We start from the raw sequence: 22,394 nt of genomic DNA on the forward strand, positions 1-22,394 counted from the left end.
ACATGCAAAGTAATTCCAAGCCTTTAGCTTCACAGCACTGGTATTACGCAACAACATTTTATTCAGTAATGTCTGGGCCCCATGAAATCCACACATTTCTCAGGGCTCCATCCTCACTCCATTTTTGTCACACTTTTTATCCGGGTGATCTCACCCACATACAAGGCTTCAACCACCATGGGGTACATCACCAACTGGACCTGTCCCCAATGCCCCAGGCTTGTGTATCCTGCTGCCTGCTGGACATCTCCTGAAGAACGCCTGCCATTCACCATCTTGCTTTCTGCAGCCCTGATGCAGTCTCATCTCTGTCCAAGGATGGCACCTCAACCACCCAGTTTCCCATGCCAGATGTATAAGAAGCATCTGGACACTGCCCTCTCCATTTTTCTTGGTTTTGCTCCCTATCATAGGAAATTAACCACCAAATCCTGTGTCTCCTATCTCCTTCATAGCTTTTGTATTCTGCCCCCCCCTCCCCTTTCCTCAATGAATTCTCTCTACCCTCCCAGTGATTCTCCCAGTCATTATCCTTAACTCTCCTGCCCCAGTGAGTTTTCAAAATACAAATCCGGCTCCCCAGTGGACCTGCCCCTAGAGCGCTGGGACTGTGTTTGGTACCTCTCCATATTGCCAGTGCCCAGTCCTCAAAAAATGCTGGAAGATTAAGGCAGCAAGGAAGGCCCTGGTCTGTTCTGTAATTTCTCTGCCTCCTCAGCCCCTGGTACTTTGCTAAGGACTTACTGCAGGTGCCACCAGGCTAATCTGTCTTTGGGAAAAGAAGGAATGAATTAGCATTGCACAACCAACAAAATATTAACAGCCTTTGAAAGGGCATTATTTCAATGAGTGTGATGTGCACTGTCCAGGGAATGGACACAATTGAAGCTCAGACTTGGGGGGATGGGGGGGCATGGGCAATGTATATAGCCTGATCTTTCGTACCCCCATAATGAGCTGAAAAATAAACAAAAAATAAAAAAAAAACAATTTTAAAAAGAAAGGGCATTATTATTGACACAAATGGACCACCTGTCCTTGAGATAAGCATAATAAAGAAAACAATGACACCCATTAGAAAGTACTTGTTCAGGCTTTCAGACCATGACTTTGATGTATGAGAAAGACACTTTCAGGCCCTCCAAGATCTACCTTTGTTAGACTTGCTTATTGGAAGTCAGAGCTTGCAGATCTATTGCTCCAGAGGTCCTGTTGACATTTGAACAGCACATATTGACTATTTGCAGTCTGGCTGATTGTGTGTGTGTGTGTGTGTGTGTGTGTGCATGTGTAAAGCATGATAACAAAACTCATTTATCTACTTGAACTGTGCCCCCTTCAAAGCCATTGTCATGGGCTTTACCCACCTGTCCATCTGCCTTCTAGAACAACCGTCAGAAACTCTGACACATTCTTTAACCTTCAAGAGTAGGTTTGAATCTCAGAAACAGGCAAAAGTCATTTGGAGCCAAATCTGATGACTGAGGTGAATGAGTAAACTAAGAAATAGCATTATTGGTCAAAATGAAAAGCCACTGCAAAATGAAGTTAAGAGATTCAAACTGATTCCACTTTGAGCCTCTGAAGAAAGTTCCAAGCATGGAGTTCTGGCAAGATCTTGATAGTGGGCCCCTCCCTGGCCTGCTGCAAATCCCCCTGCTGGACTCTCCCCGCAATACCCAGTGACTACCATGATGCTGCATCATAACAACCTCTAGGAATAAACCATTTCTACAGGGCCTGGCTGGGAATGGGAACTTCTTCTGGACGTTCTTTTTTAAAACGGGGATAGAAATAATTGAAATGGACTTTTTTGGTCTCTGTTAGCCTAACAAGATCCCAGCTCTTCTGATTTGTTTCAAACCCAGCTCATTTAATGCATTTATTTACTAAAGAATTGAACATCCACTACATCCTCAAGCAGTGTTCTAGCAGGTGTTGCTACAGCAGTGAATTAGAGACATAGTCCCTGCTCCACAGACTTTACATTCTAATAGAGTGAACCAGAGGATGAACAAGCAAACAAATGAATAATATAAAGTCAGGCAGCAGTAAGAACTACAAAGGAGCAGGTAAGGAAATATAGTGACAGCTGGCAGTGGGATCATCAGAGAAGATCTCCCTTTGAGCAGAGAGATCTGAAAGACATACAGGAGCTAGTTGGAGGGTGCATGAGGGAGGAGCATTCCAGGCACAGGAATGACAAGAACAAACTCTCCAGGGCAAGAATGTGCCTGGTAATTCGCTGAGAAAGCCAGGAGGCCAAGCGTGGCTGCAGAAGAGCAAACAGCAAAAGGAAAAGGAAAGGAGATTAAATTGGAGAGGTTGTGCCAGGGGCAGGTGGACCCCATGTCTGCCAGTAACAGCTCTGTGACCACAGATACTATCTGAGCTTCAGTTTCCTCATTTGCAAAATACTGTTTGCCTTGCAGGCTACTGTGAGAACTGAAAGATCATAGAAGTAACTCATCTAGTGCTAAGCCTGCACAGAACTACCATTCACTGAGTACCAATTATCATTACTGTTATGATCATCATCATTATTATTATTTTAACCCCGGGGTCCACCTCGGGCTGAGTCATCAGGGTATGTGAATCATCTAGATCAGGGGCGGGGAACCTGCGGCCTTGGGGCCACATGCGTGGCCTTCTGGATCCTTGAGTGTAGCCTTTTGACTTTACAGAACAAATCCTTGATTTGTTCTGTAAAATTTAGATTTGGTCGAGGGGCCGCACTCGGGGATCTGGAGGGCCACATGTATCCTTGAGGCCGTAGGTTCCAGAATCTAGTTAAGTAATCCTACCCTGTGTTCAGCAGAATGCAGCGACTAATGGGCTGAGCGCCCTCTCCTCACAGACACAGAGGGACACCCGCAGCCCCCTTCCCTTTCCCTCTGGGAATCTCCTGGGCTTCCTCTGAGCTGCTTCACCATAGGCTCTCCCCTCAAGCAGGCAATCCCTGGACCACTGTCAGAAACCAGCTCAGACCACAAAGAGACAAATTTGGATGCAGCTTACAGGCTTTGGTCCCATTCAGCAGTCTGTATTTGGGCACAAACTGCTGTTGGGGGAAGCTGCTATTTTGTAAACAGTTACTGCCACCATGCCCTGTGGGACCATAAGGGAACTTCTCTGGTATTGCCCATTCAGGGGGGATGGCTGCCTCTCTGAACAAGAAGCCCACTGGAGGCCGGGCAGCACACAACCTCACAGAGCCCACAGAAGGCCACAGATTCTTCAGGGAAGCAGATGCTCAGGGCTGGGCTAGAGCCACCACTGCCAAGCCTTCCCCACCGATCAGCCTGGGCTCCAAGAACAAAGCTCCTGTGCAGACAGTAGACTAAGCCTGAAAGAGCTCGGATATTAGACAAGCTAGAGGGCTAATTAAAATGTAAAATGCAGTCCGTGGGGCATAAATTCCTACAAGCCCAGAGGGATCTACCATTTAGTACACCAACCAACCAAGGCAGCGATTTACTCAATGGTTCCCTTGAGGACTGCGAGCACCAGCTCACCTCCCAATACGCCTAATTTACCTCCCAGATGTGTGGACTGGGGCAACAGGAAGGGGCCCTCTTCATTACCGTGGCCAGGTGTGGTGTGCCAAGGAGAAGGCTGGCTGACTCAGGGTCAGCCCTGCTTCGGAAAGCCCACACCCAAAAGGGCTTCCGTATCACACAGAGGCACAAGGCAATGAATTCCCTAAACTGTGGATTCACAGCAAAGACTCCCTTACCTGGGATGAATTAGAGCACGGGGGTGGGGGTGGGGGTGGGGGTGAGGGACCTAACTGGAACAGGACAAACATACACGCACTGTTTCCTAAGGCAGTCTCTCAGAGAAAGGCTCCCTGAGATACTTTTGAAAACTTGGATGGTGGAGAAATGTAGCAAATACTGTACCGAGGTGGAGGTGGAGGAAGCAGTCCCATATGGAGTATACTCTGATCGCTAGGAAGGAGGTTTCATGCTTATCAAAAAAAGAACTGGGGTCAAGAAGCATTTCTCTAACCCTGCCCAACTCAGAACACAGACCACTGGGATCCTAAGCTTAGTTAGCATAAGGGTTAAGTTCACAGGCTCTGGAGTCAGCCAGACTCACCTGCGTGACCACAGGCAAGTCTTTAAATCTCTCTGAGCCTTGGTTTCAGATACTACTAGTATCTGTCTCAGGAAGCAGCTATGAAAGTTAAAGGTGACTTAAACCTGTAAGATGTTTAAACCCAAGTAAGAGCCCCTTGTGAGCCAGTTATCATGGATGTCTGCCCTCTCGGAGCACGGGTCAGTTATTTCTCCCTGAAAGTCTTGGCTTTCCCTCCATAGTGTCTATGATCCAAGACTCTCCCCTGTCTGTCTGGTTGCCTGCACCTGAGCACCTATCTTTGCTGTACGTGCGCATGGGCGTGTGCGCAAGTGCGCACAGACGGGGTTGCTGGCCACGGTCCTGCCTACGTGGGTGTGCCTACTCCTTGAGGCCGGGTGAAGCCTCAAAGACCTGTGCTAGGGAATCACACCACTCGGGGTGAGGCTGGCAGGGCCTGAGGTCCATACAGCACAGCAGATCCCTTTGCATCATGGCACATTTCACACCCAGGTTTCTGCCGGCACACCAGGGAAAACGCTGTGGGCTTGTGCCTCGGGAGGGGCTCACTGTCCACACCCCCAGGCCGCTGTAACCTCCACCAGGCAGTAGCATCTCGTACCAGGCCCTGCCTGGAGTGGGGTCCTCAGCCATTATGACAGCTGCTGCTGCTGTTGACACTGCAACAGTGACAAATTCATCCTCCTGACAAGATCCCTTTAAATAATTCACAGGGAGCTAGGGATTAAGACACTGTTTCTCTCTGTCTCTGTTGAGATTTAAAACACCTCCAGCTGGGGTATTTAAAGAGCATATAATGGGCTGCCCCTCAGGGTCTCCCCTCCCCCACTCCCCCTCTTTCCCATTTCCCAAACTCACCCCCCACTCCACCAGCCAGCCCTATAACAAGGAGGTCCAGAAAACAAGAAAGGGGAAAAAAAGGAGGGAACCAGTGCTTGGCTGGTCACTATGGCAACGGTGGCAGGGTATTCAGCTGCCATTATCCCAGTGCCTCACACATGTGATTATCTTAAGCTGTCGACTGAATGTGGTTCTCACTGCTGCCCAACAGGGCCTTGTCGAACAAGGCAGGGGTGGGAGCTGCGAGGCCCCAGCTGCTTAATACTGCTATGCCCAGACCTGGTCTCCACTGATGGAGGAGCAGAGTCACCCCTGGGAGAGACTGATGCCATTTCCCTTCAGTGTGGAGGGATTTCTGTTCGAGTGCAGAGCGGAGGCCAGCCTGAAGCTGGCCCACCATGGTGGGTTACGGGATGGAGAAATGGACTTCTCATCCCCTCAACTCAGAGAGTTTTCACTGAGCATGGGCCATGCTGGCTGTGGCCAGCTAGAGCTCTCCTGGAGACGGGGGAGCCAGCCACGGGAGAAGGAAGGGGCTGGGCCTCTGGCAGGAGCTCTTGCCTTCATTCTCACTCTCCAGTCTTGGTGCAAGAAAGCCCATCTGGGCTGGAAAGAGGAGTTATCCTTCTGTCCCCCTCTCCTCACTGCTCTCCTGTTGGGTGGGAATGTGGCCACCAAGTGTGACCCACGTCAGGGGACTGTTTTTTCCTGGGACTGTGGTTGCTCAAGCTTGGTCCCAAGGAGCCTATGGAGGACTTTGCCTCCATTGAGACAAATTATCTCATTCCTTTGCCTCCTCGACTTAGCTTCCCAGGTCCATGGACAGTCTTTGGATGACAAGATCCCTGGTCAGCCCCACTGGACACACTCTAGTTTTTCTAGTGCCACTTTTAAAATTCAGCTCCCAGATTAAGCCCATCATAGCAGATACACTCAGGCCAGCACCATGCACAGTAGGGCCACCACCACCTGCACCTTGCACTGGGACTGTCCCTAACACCTAAGGTCAGCTTGGCCTTTCCTGAACCTGTATCCTGTGGTCAGCCCCATGAAGATGGGGCCAGCCACACACAGGTCCTTGCTACCTCCAGGGCTGCACACCTGGGTCACCCCTGGCTCTTTGCTGCACAATGAATTGTTTATACCTAAATGCAAACTCAGACCATTACCATTCGGCACCATGGTTTAAAGGCAGAGCTCTAGATTGACGAGAGAAGTTGAAATCCTGACTCCCACATCTTTCATGTTGGCTGTCCTTTGTGACACGGGGAAATGTATTGGACATGCCTGCCTCCACCAGAAAGACTGATGGGTGAGACAGCATGCATGGCGATGAGACCCCCAGCCCCATTCCTTCAGCAGAGGAGCACCTCAAATGAAGGAGGGGCTCATTCAGTCCAGCCAAGCTGACACTGTAGACATTGGATGGGACAAAGCAGCTCCCTGGGCCCCTCACAGCTCTCCCTTCCCAGAGTCCTCACTTCCTGAATGCTTGCCAGAACCTAGGGGGTGGGAGCTGACCCCCAGGCTCCTCCACCACTGTCTGGAGCCAGCCATCCACATCGACACCTGTATCCTCCTAAGGATCTCTGGCCAGGGTTTGCCTGCTCTATGAGCAGGGACTCCCCGTCCAGCTTCCTCCTGGACTTGCTACTCTTTGCAGCAAACCCCACAAGTCACAAACCACCTGCTCCACTTCACCCTAGAGAGCTCGCTTTAAAAATAAAAAGATTCACTGGGTGCTTACCACATGCACTACTCATTGGCCTGTGGCTTCCAAATCTACCATTCCCCTTTGCAGAATATTGGGAAACATTTGCCTCTCCACATTGCCCCTCGCCCCGCCCCCTTTCTCTGCTTCCTCAACAATCTATGACTTTGAGATCCCTTCCTCACACTGCTTTGGGACAGAGGTCAAGAGCGAGCTTTGAGGTTGGCAGGCCTGGGGGCCTCTCGGGGTCCTGGTGAGAAGTCAGTGAGGTGATATAAGTAAAGCTTGATAACCGGTACACAGTTGGTACTTAATTAATGGTGACTGTTAGTAATAAGAGTTATCATTAATAACACTGCTATCAATAACAGGGTGTACCCTGTGATGTTACTCATGCAGGAACCACAGCCTAAGAAAACGCTGCAATGTTGACCTTGTATCTCCAGGGCCCTTCTTCCAGCAGTCCCCACCCTCGTCCCATGCAAGTCGAGCCACTCAAACAAGTCACTGCTACCACTTGTACCAGTTAGGGCAAGTGGCATTATGCTGAGCTTTACAGCTAACAAAAAAGGAAAATACAATTTAATCCTCCCAACCACTCTGTAAATAAGATCTCATATTACCCATGTTATAAAGGCAGCATATGGACTCAGAGAGGTTATTAGCAGAAGATGGAAATAAACCCAGAACATCAAATCCCAAATCTTAGGCTCACACCTTTACACCGCTGGCAGTATAGTGGGATAGGGGGCCAAATTATTCTAATAAACACTGTTGGCGGTAACTGGAGGTAAGGCCGTGTTCCCACAGAGGCTACCTTCACCCTTCCTGGAGCCAGGCTCAGAGCCCTCCTCTCCTCCTGATGGCCCTGGCCCTCCCTCCTTCATCTGTCTTCCTCCTGTTCATCGTATCTAGGCCTCTTACCTCTGCCTTATACTCTGGTTTCTCTTCAGATCATATAAATGTTTCGCCTTTTAATTCTGCCTCGCCTCCCTTCTAAGGCTTTGTCTTCCCCAATAATATATTCTCTTCTCCACCAAAACAGCCAGTGTGAGGGCTGTGTGTTCAGGCTGTCAGGGTGACAAGCCCCTGTTGACCTCCCAGCTCCACCCTGGTGCCAGGGTGAGGAGCCCAGTTTCCTTCCACTGCCCTGAGAGCCACTTGGCCTTCCACTTGGTAAGAGCTGCCATCAAGCTGTTGGTCCTTAGGCTCACATACCAGCTGCAGAAAGGCATCCAAGATTGGGACTAGGGACATGGTACAGGGACTGCCTTCCCAGGGAAAGTCTGAGAGAAGAGGAAAAACACCTGTCTGTCTGGGCCAACGAGGGTCAAGCCTGACTCCAAGAGAAGGAAGGTGGGCCTGGGTGACCTCTGGAATTCCCTCCCGGAGTCTGTGGACAGAAATGTCTCCTGCTCTGCTGATGAATGAGTCTGCAAGCCATTTCCAAGAGCAAAAAAATATATCTGCCAGACAGTGAGGTTCTGGTGAACCACTACAACTTCCAAAGATTTTTAATACAGCAAGCTAGAGAAGCATGTCTCTCTGTCAATCACTGTCTCCCCTCCACCCATACCATACACACACACCCCCGCACATCCCCACACACAGAGTCATACCCATTGTACTTCTGCAATGAATGTAATGTAGGAATTAATATTCTACTCCAGGATCCAGGTCATCTGTGCCGTCTATTCACTCCCTTGCTAAACGCATACACATGCCCACAAGAACAGTGTCCTGTGGAAGCCCTGTGAGAAAGCAACAAGGAGTGAGGAGAGCTCTGGCCCAAGCTTCTCCCCGGGACCCCATCTGGTGCAGGTCCACCCCCCCCCCCCCCAGGGCCACCACATCTCTTCCCAGCGCAGCATCTGAATCTCCTGGAGAAGGGCCCTCCTCGTGGCTCTCATCGGAGCCTTTGTCTATCACTGTCTCTGTCAGGCAGGTGAATTTAAACTTCCATTCCTAAAAGACATGTATTATATAAAAAAATGTTTTAAGTGCCTCAGGGTGTTTTGTTCCTCATTGCTTCATAAAAGTGACGTTAATAGCCAGGGAAGAGCTCTGCTGAGTGCAATTATGGAGGATGTTTCAGGTATGAAAGCTGTTTTGAGCCTGCTAATGTTTCCTAATTACAGGCCTTTTGGTACAGAGAGAAAAAGATAAAGAGTGGGTGGGAGGCCTGGGTGGGGAGCTCTGACTTGTCTCAGTGGTTTACCTGAGGAGGGACGGGAAGGGCGGGCGGAGGGAGGGAGCAGGGAGGCCAGAGGCCACCAGCAGGGAGGCCGGCCTCTCAGTTGAGAAAGCAGTACTAATTCCTGGGTAACAGCTCAGAGAGAGGATACCACCCATGTCTCTTACTGTGAGAAAAAAAACTTTTATAGACTGAGCCTAAAATCAGAGAGCCCACAGCAACTCAGCTGGGGAGCTCCTTCTGGAACCCACCCCCTGAAGACGCCACAGTGGGCAGCATTTCATCGGAAAGACAGTGGAGCACAGTGGTTGGCAGGAAAGCCAGCCTGCTGGAGGTTAAAGGTCAGCATTGGCAGTTTTTAGCCATGTGACCTTAGGTAATTTACAAACTGCTCTGTGCCTCAGTTTCCTCATCTGTAAAATGGGGCTGTTGTGAGGATTATGTGTGCCTGGCTATAAATCTTTTAAGGGTCTGTCTTAGAATATTAGATTTTTTTTTTACTACCTAGCATTTATTCATTTCTCTGATACCTACATCCTAATTCCCTCTGAGGAATTACTCTCTGCTGCCTTTGTTCCTGGGCTTCTAGTAGGCTCTGAACAAACAGGGATGGACAGGACCTCGGTGTCTGCCCTGCCGATAAGCACTCTGCTTTTCCTGGCTACAGGGGTTGGATCAGGGTGGGATTCAAGCCAAGCCAGTCAGGCCCAGTCAGAATAATTCCAGGGCTTCTGCTCGAGGGAGCAGGAGGACGTGTTTGTTCTTCCCCAGGGCACATGGGTGAAAGAGGCTGTAGGGGCTGGGGTTGTGCAGAAAGCCATCTTATGACCAAGAGGAACTGCAGCATGGAACCGACACCAGGGAGTAGAGAGAGGAGAAAGGGGATGAGAAGAGAGGGACAGAGAAGAGAGCTAAAAAGAGGGTAGGAAAGGAGAGATGGTTAGTCTGGACCACCCCAAACATGAAGTCACACTAGCCCCTGGACCATCCAGCTACATGAGCCAAGATACTTCCTCCAAGATTAGGTTGAGCTGTTCTGTCGCAGGCCACCAAAACGCCCTGGCTGATACAAAAGCATAGGATGAGAATAAGGGTGAGAACAGCTTCGAGCAATCAGAAACCAGGTCAAAGCTCCCAAGCCCCCGTGCAGCTGCAGCGGTGCCCGTGAGAGAAAGTATGACCAACTCCCCGCCCCCGCCCCTGGCATGTCCTTAAATTCAAATACAGAGAAATTCCATTCATAAACTCACTTTGCCCAGAGCTAAATTTCCCTCAAATTTGCCTAAATTAGTTCAGGCTTCTCTGTCTTAATTGGCATGATTGAATCATCAAAGAAAGAAAGGAGAAAATTCAGCCCTCCAGAGGGTTAGTGATATGCCTACATTTCCTAAGTGTTTACCAAGGACAACTTTTTACTGACATTGTCTCATGTATGACACCGTTACCACCCTTACCCCATCAGCAGAGGAGGACACTGGGGCCGAAGAGTCTCGATGATAGGCTCAAGACCACTCGGCCAGCCCAGCCCAGTGTGAGTGGTTTATCTGATGCCAAGGCCTGAGGCTGTAACTGCTCCTCCATAAAGTTCTCCTCCGTCAGACCAGACACATTTTAATTGATTTTGCTTGGCCCTGGAAGGAACCAGGTGTTATCAGAGTGGATTTCTCTCCTGAGTGTGCTTTCCTCGGTCCCATGGGGTCGGTGGCTGGTGAGGACACAGCCAGGGGCTGCCGAGCAGCACGGGCCCCACGTGGACACTGAATAGCAGCAATGTGCCTGCACTTGTGGGCCTGCACCTCGTGTCGGAGTTAATTTACCAGACAGGGACATTCAAATACATGTTGTTCCCTTCACAGTGATCTGCTCTAGGCGCTCTCTGCTTAGTCCAATAATCCTCTCATTATTGAAAATATCACCAGAACTCTAGGAGCTATCTACAAAGGCACCAGGTGAACGCAGCTAATTTAACTTCACACACACACACATATACATACACACATACACACATGCACACACATACGCACACACACAGAGAACACGTGTGAGCCCAGCTTACTCATCCTAAAGGCTCATCAGGCTTGGCTTCAGATTTTCCATTTTTCCGCTATGACATCACCTTCCCTCGGTGCAGATTTGCCAGTGTTATAGTAGCCAACAGAGTATGTCACAGGCCCTAAAGGTGGCTCCAAAGGGCGGCACAGATGGAGTTAGAATCCAGAAGCCCATGGAACACCCTTTGAAGGTAAGAACTCAGGTAGATGTTTACACATAGGCCACATGTCTCACAAACACAGGAACCATCACAGCCCAAGTGCAAATAGCCAGTGAGCCCTGGCCAAGCTCTTCAAAAGTAAAAAAATCTTTGGGCTCAGATTTCCAACAAGGCAGCCAAATAAGCCTGGCTAACAGAAGGACTTAGGCTTTAGGCTTGCCTCTGGAATCCGCCACAGCAGGGCGCTGCAAGCAACAGGGACCTTCTTCCGGGTGTCCTGGTCTTCCTTACCACGCTTAGCTCAGGAGAGGTGGCTCCAGGTGCACTAATTATGCTCTTTAAAAAGATATTGCCAACCAATGGGGTGCTGAGTGGCCTACAACAAATTTTTTACAGTGTATTGGGCTATGATAAACCTACATTGAGCATATCCTCAGTTCAGGGTTAGGATTGAAGATGCAGAGAAGTATCAAGAATGGTCTAGTCCTTACTTATTTATTCAGTAGACAAAACACTTACTTGAGCTTGTCCCCTGCCAAGCTGATGCTCTGCACCAGGGACACAGAGATGGGGCTGACCCATTCTCTGGTCAGTGCAAGAGACCAACACACCAGCAGATGCTGAGCTTACAGAAAGACAGTATGTCAGAAGTTGGCACCAGGCCCTTTGGGCTTAAAAAAAAAGGGCATCCATCAGCCACGGAGGGTGGGGTGGTCCCCGATGGGATAGAACAGAGCTGACACCTGAGGATGGGGAGCATGAGGGAGAAGGAAAAGAATGTGCCAGGCAGCATCTGGAACCTGGAGAGGACAGTGCGACCATAAAGATTACCATGTACAGAATGCTGCCCGGGCCAGGTGTGGCTGGGTGTCCACCCATGGGCCCTCTCTGAACTCCTGCACTGCCCAGAAGTCCTGAAATGTGAAGGTCAGGGAGCCTTTCAGCGCAGAGCTAGAAGCCAGCCTGAGGAAGGGGTCTCCAGGGACCACAGTGAGGATCCCTGGAACAGCCCTTTAGTGGGAGCTCAGCCTTTCCCTGGCATTTGTGACTTTATACATGTATTTGTTACCTTTCCCTTTGCTCACCAGGTAGCCCCCGATTCAGATTAAACCTAAAGGCTTTAAATTAAAGGCAGGGTGCTACAATTAGATTACAAACCAGTATTTTGAATTTGGGCATACTTTCTGGGTTTGACAAGTAACATTATGGTCAGCTTCCCAGCAACATAACTGAAAATGATTTGTGGACTTTGTGTAAGTGAGTGGTCCAACCCCTTCCCACATCTGGCTGTCCTCAAGTACAGCAGTGAAGGCACCCAGTTAGCCCCATAAAAGGAAGATCCCTTGGCCTCTTTCTGGGAAGCTCACCACACAGGCCATGCCCTGTGGACGGGGTCCGTTGCAATGACAGCTGGGGTGTCTGGCAGCATTGTGCTGCCTCCTCTGGATGGGGCAAACCCCATTCCCTCCAGGCTTCCAAGACAACAACCCCCCTCTCTATCTTAAACACGCGTGTGTGTTATCCTGACTGAAGGGAGACAACCTGAAGCCTTCTTTCTGGGCTGAGAGGTCCCACCCACTATCCTCCCCATGAGGTCCCAGCAAGAGGTACCATCCACCCAGCCTCCTGGCTTGACACACCTGAGCTCCTCAGCATCATGAAGTTCACCTCCTCTGCTCCAGTGGCTCACACCCTGTCCCCGCTCTGGACCTCCTCTTCACCCAGAAGGACTCTGCTTGCCTTAAACCCAAGCCCTGACTGACTCCAAGGCCTCCAGTCCCCTCCAGTCCCAGCCACACCACCACACCTGCTCCTCAGCCTCACTGAGACCTGCCTCTGTGGCCCCTGAACTGGTCACAATGGCTCAGTCCCTCCTGGCTTCACTCTCCCTCCTGCTGGAGGGATGCCATGCTACAAGATGCCAATGCTCCTGCCAACGTCTTCAGCTCCTTACCCCTGCAGTCCTCCATTCTTTCTCATACTGCTGTAACTCTGGATGACTCCTAGCCATAGCTCCCCAGGGAGAGTCAAGAGCAGGAGGCCTGTAGGCCACCACCAGTGCATGGCCTTCAATGGCCTTCATCCACAACTCGCCCTTACTCTGGCCACATTCCTCCTAGACAGGCTAGCCTCTCTCCAGCTCTCAGCAGTGTTAGTTCAAACCTTCTCCATCTTCCCAAACCTGTGCCCCAAGAGTCCCCACCCCTCAATCTCCAAACCTCAACTCCAACCTCAGAGAGAAGACAGGAAGTTGAGAGAATTTTCTTTTTCTTTTTCTTTTTTTTTTTTTTTTTTTGAGACAGAGTATCACTCTGTCCCCTGGGCTAAAGTGCCATGGCATCAGCCTAGCTCACAGCAACCTCAGACTCCTGGGCTCAAGCGATCCTCCCACCTCAGCCTCCCGAGTAGCTGGGACTACAGGTGTGCACCACGACACCGGCTAATTTTTACTATTTTTAGTAGAGGTGGGGTCTCACTCCTGCTCAGGCTGGTCTCAAACTCCTGAGCTCAAGCAATCCTCCCGCCTTGGCCTCCCAGGGTGCTAAGATTGCAGGTGTGAGCCACCACACTCGGCCTCAGAATTTTCCATTTTATGTCTTCTGTCACCAAACCCAAGCAATCTCATTTCTCTATAGGCATCTTTATCTCTGTCCTGCCATCTCAATAGGAAAAGAACATTCCTTCCTGTAAAAGGCAAATGTACCCACAACCTACCTGTTCCTCCGTGTCCCATGCTCTGTCTCCCTCCCCTTCTCAAACTGTTGTCTCTATCTCCTCACCTCCTGCTGATGCGCCAACTCTCTGCTTCCTGGCTTCCTACCCTGGGCTCTGAAATTATCCATATAGGTCACCCTAGGGTCACTGAAGCTAAACCCAGTGTAAATGTTCAGCACCCAGCAGCCTTTGCCACTTTTGTACCCTCTTCCCCCAACAGACCCTGCCTTGGCTCCTACAACTAGACCCTCACTTGGCTTTCTCCTGTCCCAGAGCCACTCCTTCCCAGTCTCCACTCGCCACTTCAGTGCAGCTTATCCACCCAAAGCTTCTGCCTCTTTCCCCTCCAGACACGCTCCCTGGGAGACCGCAGCCACACCTGGGGCTCCCATCCCTCTGATGCAGGGCCACCTTCTGATTCCACTGCCCGTAAGCCAAACACTGATGATGCACCTCCCTGTGGGTACCCCAGAGACACTTTAAGCTCAGCAGGTCCCAGATTGACTCAGCCTCTTCCCAGCCAAGCACGCTCCTCTTCCTGTGTCCTTCCTCTCCAAGGAGGGCACCATCATCCACCCACCTGCCCAATCAGAAACTCTCAGCAGCTGTACATGGAGTTGGGTGGCAAACTATGTGCAAGAGTCCAGTGGTGAGTGAGCACAGAGTCCTGGCCACTGCGGAGGTTATAATATGACTGGGGCGGGGAAGGCATGAATCAAATACTAACACATGGAGATGTACAATTTGGAACTGTAAGTGGTGTTCTTGGGAAAGCTCCCTGGCACTGAGAAGACCCATGATGGGGGCTCCAGCATGGCTGGGAATGCAGAGGTGTCCCTGAGGGTGGGCCAAGTGAACAGAGGTCTGAAGATGATGAAGGAGAAGTGGAGAATCACTCCCAGTTTCTGGCCTTTACAATCTGCTAAGGTGGAGGACAGTCCCTGTGAGTAGGGGAAGGGAAGGGGGTGGATTCTGCTAGGGCCACGCTGAGACTAGCATGCCCATGGGCACCCAGTGAAAGATGTGGCAGTTAGGTATGTGAGCCTGGGCAAGGGATGCAAACTTGGGGGTCACCGTGTGTTCATAGAATGTCCAGGACGAGTGCAGACGGAGAAGACATGCGGGCCTGGCACGGAAGCACAGTCCTGCAGTCCTCCCTCCTGGCCCAGGCCAAGGGCCAGCCTAACCCTCCCCCTGGCCACTATAGCCCAGACAGGCACAGAAGCTCCTCAGGGCACCAGGAGAAGAACTGTCTGGTTGCATGTCCCCTCCAGAAGAGTGGGGGAAAGGCGGCTGAGCATGCGTGTAGCATGCGGGAGAGCAGCCAGCTGTTGTCTCTAAAGGGCATTACTTGACTTTGAGTATCTCCCTCAAGGAGAATCTTCCTTGGGAAAGAAGAGCAGAAGTTTAAAGAAGGCAGGTGTTGTATACAAAAATCAAGGGGAAATTAACCATAAATCAAGTCGATGCCTTATGGAAATACACAGCCGTCAAACAATAACATAATTTGTAAAAGATGGCAGGTTCTTAATATCCAGGCGACCTGGAAGAGCTGCCGCCTCATCAGCTTTACATGAAGTCCCAGGCAGGAGTGGGAAGCTTCTCTCATTGCCCACTGTGTTCCTGGCAGGACTTGGACTGGTTCTGAGTAGGCAGGCTCTGCCCCATCCCTGTGCCCTGCTTTGTGGAATGCCACTTCATCCTGTCCCTGTGGCAGAACAAAGGCGTGTTAGGACTGCTCTGATGGGCTATGCTGGAGATGACTTCCAGGGTGCAGAGGCTACTGGGATGGGATGAAGAGAGGAGGTCTGGGGCAGGTGAGGGGGTCAGGGCCACCCTGCCCCAGCCTAATGTCACCCCTGCATAGGATGAAAAGCCCACGCCCTCCTCCTCCTGTCTTCTTCCTTTGTAACTGAGCCCTGAAGTTAGCGAATTGCCCAAGCCAGAAACATGAAGCTGCATCCACCTCCTCTCTCTCCCTCTCCCTCCTGCCATAGTCCAGCCATTGCCAGTTCTTCCTCCCTAACTTCTCCCAAACTGGTCTCTGAGTATCTCATTTTAACCTCAAACTTCTGACACATCTAAGACAGCTGAAAGAACCCATTAATGCTTTTCTCTCAACTGTTCTCCACAATCCCGTCAGCAAGTGTGACCATTTCTTCTCCTGCCCACGATCTCTGCATTATCTACAGGATAAAATCTGTGTTCCCTGCTTTGCATGGCAGTCATAACCTGTCACCACCGTGCCTCCTTCCAACTCACCCCCGGCCCTATCTCAGCAGTATCAACCCTCTGCCGTGTTCCAGACACACAAACTCTTCCCTCTTACGTCTTTTCATGATGTCATCCCCATGAACCAGCCACTCCTCCTCCTTGGAACATCTTTCCAGACTCTCCCTTCATCACTTGCCAAACTCCTACTCACTCTCCAAAACCCAGCACCTTCTCTATTAAGGCTTCTTGCCTCCCTCTGTGGTTTCTCACTCCCAGCTCTGTGCCCATACCTGCCTGTTAATCTTTCCAGGGCCACAAAGGGGAGATGTGCCCCAGCCTATTCATAAACATGTTGGTCCCCACAGGAGGTCATGAGCTCCTCAAGGCTTTCCCATCTTTATAGCTACAGGTCTGGCCAGGTGCATGAACACCGAACAAATGAGTCAAGAATGTCTTTCTAAGGCAAGCTCCAGGTGACAGAGGGCCTCAGCCCTCCTGAACTCCAGCTCCTCCCTCCCGCCCTTGCCCTTGCTGCAGCCCTTGCTGCAGATCTCCATTCTGCCCCAGTGCCACTAACCTGAGTGCCCCTGTCCCACACAGCTGTGGCCCTAGTTGCCTGGCAGCCAGCTCTCTGAGAGGACTGTGTCAAGAGGTGGCCTACATCACCACACGAGGCAGTAGCTCAGGTCTGAGACCCCTGGTGCTGCCTCTCCGTGGATAAGCAGTGGACACAGCCATTCACACCTATATTCCACTCCTCACATGCACCACTCTGGGACGGCTCCTTTCCCCCTGGGCATCCTATGGGCCCAGGAGCTCACAGCAGGATTGCAGGGCGGATGCTTTGACACTCACCCCTGAGGCAGGATTGGCTGTCCAGCCCAGCTCTGCGGTAGCTGTCCTGGTGTCCATTAATGTTTCTGTAGATCAAAATGAAAACAATCGATGAGTCAGAGGATTGCTAGACAGTGGCCCTTATGTTCACAAAGTTATTTACGATAGTAAGTGTCAGCGCTTAAAAGGTCTTTGGGCATCTTTAAGCCCAGGCCCCCTACGAAGCCCAAGGCTCAGAAAAGCAAAAGGCTGCTGAGATCATGCCGCTCATGGCAGAGCTGGACACGGACCTCAGGTCTGCTGAGGCTACATCCAGTGCTCTTTCCCTAGTGACCCTGAGCCTCCTGCATGGGCCAAAGTCATCTGCCCACCCACCCCTTTACCCTTAAGGTCCAGCTTCCTCCCAGATTACTCAACCCAGAGGCTCTTCCAAGGCCATGTTGACCATGTAGCCAAATTTAATTCCTTCTTCAGGCCTTCTTGGGCCACCTCTTTTGCCCCCCCTGCTCCCCACTGCGCTGCTTCTACGACCTCTGTCTGCCTTCCTTCCTCCCCACATGCTCTCCTCTGCCTCCCCGTCAGGGTTCTGTGTAGGCACCTTTGGGTAACTTCCCATCAACTCGTCCACCATCCTACAGGTCCCTTTGCCCCTGGGCCCAGACACACACTCACCTCTTTCCCCAAGACTTTGCCAAATGTCTCAAGCAGCTTTGGCAAAGGCTTCATCCAAACCACAACCCACATCTCACACCCCAGCTGCCTTCTGTGCCGGCAGTGATGTGGTGAGGGTGGTGCAGCAGCCAGCTCCCTGGGCACCAATCTCCCCCTGGCCTCAGCAAGGGACAGACAGGTGCCCCACCTCTGCCGTGAGCTCCTGGGAGCCAGCAGGGTAAACTGCACATGTTTAAAGTATACAGCCTGGTAAGTTTTGATGTGTATTTATACCCATGAAACCATCACCACAATCAAGATAATAAATATACCCATCACTCCCGAAAGTCTCCTTAGTCCCTTTGTAATACTTCCCTCCCTCCTGCTCCCAACCCACTCTGTCCCTGTCCCAGGCAATGACTGATCTGCTTCCTGTCACTATAGACTAAATGGAATTTTATCAAATTTTATACAAATGGAATCATATAGTATATACTTTTTAAAAAAATCTGACTTCTTTCACTCAGCATAGTTGTTTTAAGACTCATCCATGTTGTGTACACCAATAGTTCATTCTTTTTTGTTGCTGAGTAGTACTCCATTGTATGACATACCACCATTTGTTTGCCCATTCACCTGTTGCTTTCAGTTTTGAGCTATTACATGGGAGTATGAGAGTGCCATTTCCTCCATATTTTCACTGACATTTGGCATGATCAGCTGTTTTCAATTTTAGCCATTTTATTACGTGTGCAGCAGTACACCATTATGGTTCTAATTCTCACTTCCTTATTGATGAATGATGTTGAACATTTTGTCACATGTTTATTTGCCATCCATATATCTTCTTTGGTGAAGTGTCTATTCAAATATTTTTCCCATTTTTAAAATTGGGTTGTTTTATTTTCTTATTGATTTTGAGAGTTCTTTATGTATTCTAAATACAAGCCCTTTGCAAATATTGTCTCCTACTCTGTGGATGATAGTTTCATTTCCTTAACAGAGTCTTTCAAAAAGCAGAAGTTTTAATTTGATAAAATCTATCTTCTCAATTATTCCTTTTGTGGTTTAGTGTTATATCTGAGAAATCTTTGCCTAACCCAAGGTCACAAATATTTTTCTCCTACTTAGGTTTATAATTTATTTTGAGTTAATTTTTATATAAGGTGAAAGGTATGGATCAATGAACTTTTTTTCAAGTGGATATCCAACTGCTCCAGAGGGACACCTTTTAAAATTTACACAGTGGTGCCATATAGGCTGATGGAGGGGTCTTACTGCCCAGAATTCCCCAGAGTATGTATCAAAGGAACAGACACAGCACATCCCAGCTGCATAGGTGCTCAGCAAACAGGGGTGGGTAAAATACAAATGATGTGTTGTTTTGGGTTTTTTTCTCCTCTGTGTCCCCCGCCGTCCGTTCCTACCATGTGAACAGCTGTTCCACATTCACTGCTGCCGGGAGGAGATGTGAATGCAGAATGCAGTTACAAAATCTCGGGCCCATTGTGAACCAGAAGGACTTCTGGCATAAACCAGAGGTTTGGGAAGGACTGCCTATGGGCGGGGACTGAGAGAACGAAAACAGAAGTGATTAGTGAGGAGCTGTGCTGAGAAAAGTGGCTCCCTATTCTCTCATTGCCCAGTGCTCAATCCCAGAGAGCTGCGCCCCCAGGGAGAAATGGCAGGCATCTGTCCAGAACACAGGGCCTTGGACATACAGCATCCCAGGGCAGTGAGGCTGGTGTGGCAGTTAAGGGAGCACAGGGAGCCTGAGGGCCTGATGGGTCTAAGGAAGGGGGCTCAGACCACCCAGGGGTGACTTGAATAGGCTATAAGCCAGGGTCAGGTGGGGTCCGGGGCATCTCAGTGGGTACCTGTGTGGACAGGAGCCAACAGAGCCAGGGTGCTCCTCCCTCAGCAACTGAACACTATGTAGCCTGCCTGTAACCCAGACAGCACTTATGCCAACCCCGTGGAATGGGGGCTCAAACTGGAAACTGCCAGGAGTTAAAGTAAATAAAGCAAGCTGCATTTTCTCACTCAATTTGAGTTTAGGTTTGGACTAAGAGTCATACTCTGTGCATACCTGAAGGAACACAAGCGCTGAAGCAGGCTTCGGGAGTTTGTTTTCTCCCCCAATTCTTCTGACAGCTGGGGAGGCCGGTCCCCGCATGGAGCAACCCTCCCTCCACCCTCATCTCCACTTCACAGCACTAATTATGATCATAATGACACACCACATTTACATAATACACTTCTCAGAAGACACTCCATGAGGCTCTGTAGAAACTCATCTCCATGATTATTAAAATGCCTCTGCCAGGTGGGCCTGAAGCAGGAGCAACTGAACCCATGTGGCAGAGTTGGGAACCAGCGCACAGAAAGGTGCAGCGCTTTCTGCAAAGTCACACAGCTCTCCACCCTGACCCCATAGCCTCAAATCTCACTGCATGGTCCACCAGGCAGACCTGTGCTTCCAGGGGCTCTGCTAAACCTCTGGGTAGAGCAGGAATGGGGGGGTCCCTGCTCATAAAGACAAAGCCACAAAAACTCCCAGAATAATGCATCCCCCAACCCAACAACAGGATCATGTTGAAGGAGCAGTGAGCAGACAGAGGACGCTGAGTGAGAGAAACAGAGTCCAGCATCAAAAACAAGAATCAACCTTTACTCCTAAATCTTCTAAGGACTTCTTTGTTCTGTTAACCCCATAAATATAGTCTAAGACTCCATAATGGTCATAGTCATCTGCTTCAGGCTGTAATTAATCTGCTTCTAAATAATGCTTTCCATCCACCGTGTTGGACAGAATTTGCAGAAAGAGGAATCCATTTCTTTATATCCTGCCCACCTTGGAGACAGAAGACCACAACACCGTAATCCATCCACTCGATATGATTAAGGGCAGTTTCTTTCCTGGCACTGAGCACTCCTGATGATGGTACTACACTCTGGTGGGGGCTGAGTAAAAGTGATTTGAGGAGGTTTACATCTCCCTGGAGAGGAAGAGAGCGCTCATTTGCATTTATAAAGCATATTGAGAGTTCTGGAAGAAAGTTATGGTGGAAGCACAATTAAATATTTACCATCACGTCTGCTCTCACACCGTGGCACAGGGACCAAACCAGCTGGAAGTGCATGTGCTGCTGTCAGATCCAAAGACGCCTACAGGGGACATGACTCTGGGACCCACGCCCACCACCTGGCCTCTGCCCTCCGGGAGCACTGACTCACTGCCCGGGGTGGGGGTGGGGGCGACGGAAGGGCACACACAGTGTGGGGTGGCCAGCCCGGGTCCAGGTCCCACTTCCACCACTTAGTGGACACGTGACCTTGTTCACATCATACAACCTCCCCCAGCCCTCTGCCTCTCCTCCCCCTCTCTCTTTCCCCCTGCCCCTCTCTCTCCCGCCGCCTTCTCATCCACAGAATGGGGCGATTGCTGGCTAGCACACAGAATTATTGGGGAGGGGGAGGCTGAGTGAGCTAAAGCACTGAAAAACACGTGGTATTATTATTATTATTATAACTTAGTCACTCCAAGTTTCAGTCTCCTTAGCTATGAAAAGAATCTGATGACATGGTATCTTCTATACGATAACTATAAGGTATCTATAAGAATATAATGGTGTTAGCTATCTAACTATATCTAATCTACTTTCTTCCTTGCACTGTTGTGAAGACCAAGGAGTAATACATGCTGGGGCTAGATCCCCACACAAATTGGAGTGTGCCCTAGAGGAAATGTTGGCTTAGGTAAGGGAAGGACAAAGTCATACCTGGCATCCTATTCTGGCCGAGCCCATGAGAAGGCGACTGGAAAACTAAAGGGAATAGGCACAATTCTTCTGCATTTGGGAGATAAGTAAGCCTGTCCCCAGAGGGAGAAGCAGGCCAGAGGGAGACACTTGTGGTCTCCTGGGTGGGGGTGGGCAGTGATGGGGAAGGCAGAATGGAATATCTCCCCCGTCTCCTGGGACAGAGATGGGAGAGTGACCCCAGGGGCAATAAGAGGAGGGCAAAGACAAGCTGAAAGGAGCAGGCGGGAGCCAACCCCGAACAGGCTGGAGATCTGGGAAGATAGTGAGGCCGACAGGGGAGGCAGAGGGGCTTCTGGCTAGGGTTGGCTTGGCTGTCAAGAACCCGAGAAGGATGTGTCCATAAGAACCTGGCAGAGAGATCTCATTTTCCCAGAGAACATTTCCCTGTAGAGGTGTCAGTATGGAAACCCTCAGCGGGGTCACTGCCTGCGGTGTGGGTGGTGGGGCCAGGTCTGAGCACCTATGAGGAAGAAGAGGCAGCCGCTGCCTGGCTCTGTAGGCAGTTTCTGTTTCTGTCTGGATTGGCACCTTAGCAAGGACTGACATTTGGGAAAAATTAGATACCCATCATGGTGAAAGAGAGATAAATAAACCCGCTTCTTACAGCTCTGCCATTCTCTTTGAAGAGACATTCATCAGATATTCAGCTGAAGTATTTACAGTGTCCTTCTATAGTGGTAACAAAATACAACAACATATACAGACAGATGGAGTAGTGGCTTCCAGGCTTTCTCTACGCAGTGTCTCATGTGTATTCGATAAGGTAAGTCCACAGACCTCCCAGGAGGGACAGGACAGTGCCCCCATGCAGTCATTTCCCTGTGTGGCCCTCTGAGGCCCACAGAACTTCTTAAGCCTGGAAGCCACATCATGGATAGTTCAAGAAGAAAGCTCCTGTCATGCAAATGCAAGGAGCTGAAAGTTGGCCCACTGCAGTGAGGGCACAAGGCAGCCCCAATTCCCTCCCTCAGTCTTCACAAAGGATCCTTGGAAGAGGGCTGCAAGGTGGTAGAAAGGGGTCCAGGTGTCCATTTAACACAGGATTTCTGAGTAGCTCCCATGGAGGTGGGTGGGGACTGTGCAGGCGCCAGCGATAGA

At 50.2% G+C, this 22,394-nt stretch overlaps 1 protein-coding gene across 1 annotated transcript in view; it reads right to left on the minus strand.

Moving 5' to 3' along the window:
- The window catches only part of EPHB1 (EPH receptor B1), a 414,325-nt gene that overhangs the window by 272,422 nt on the left and 119,509 nt on the right, over nt 1–22,394 (minus strand). Inside the window, exon 2 of the mRNA XM_069473212.1 lies at nt 16,843–16,907. Coding sequence (XP_069329313.1) covers nt 16,843–16,907 — 65 coding nt within the window. The remainder of the gene's footprint in view (nt 1–16,842; nt 16,908–22,394) is intronic.

This window comes from Eulemur rufifrons, chromosome 7 (genome assembly GCF_041146395.1).
Source record: "Eulemur rufifrons isolate Redbay chromosome 7, OSU_ERuf_1, whole genome shotgun sequence".
Classification (NCBI taxonomy): Eukaryota; Metazoa; Chordata; class Mammalia; order Primates; family Lemuridae; genus Eulemur; species Eulemur rufifrons.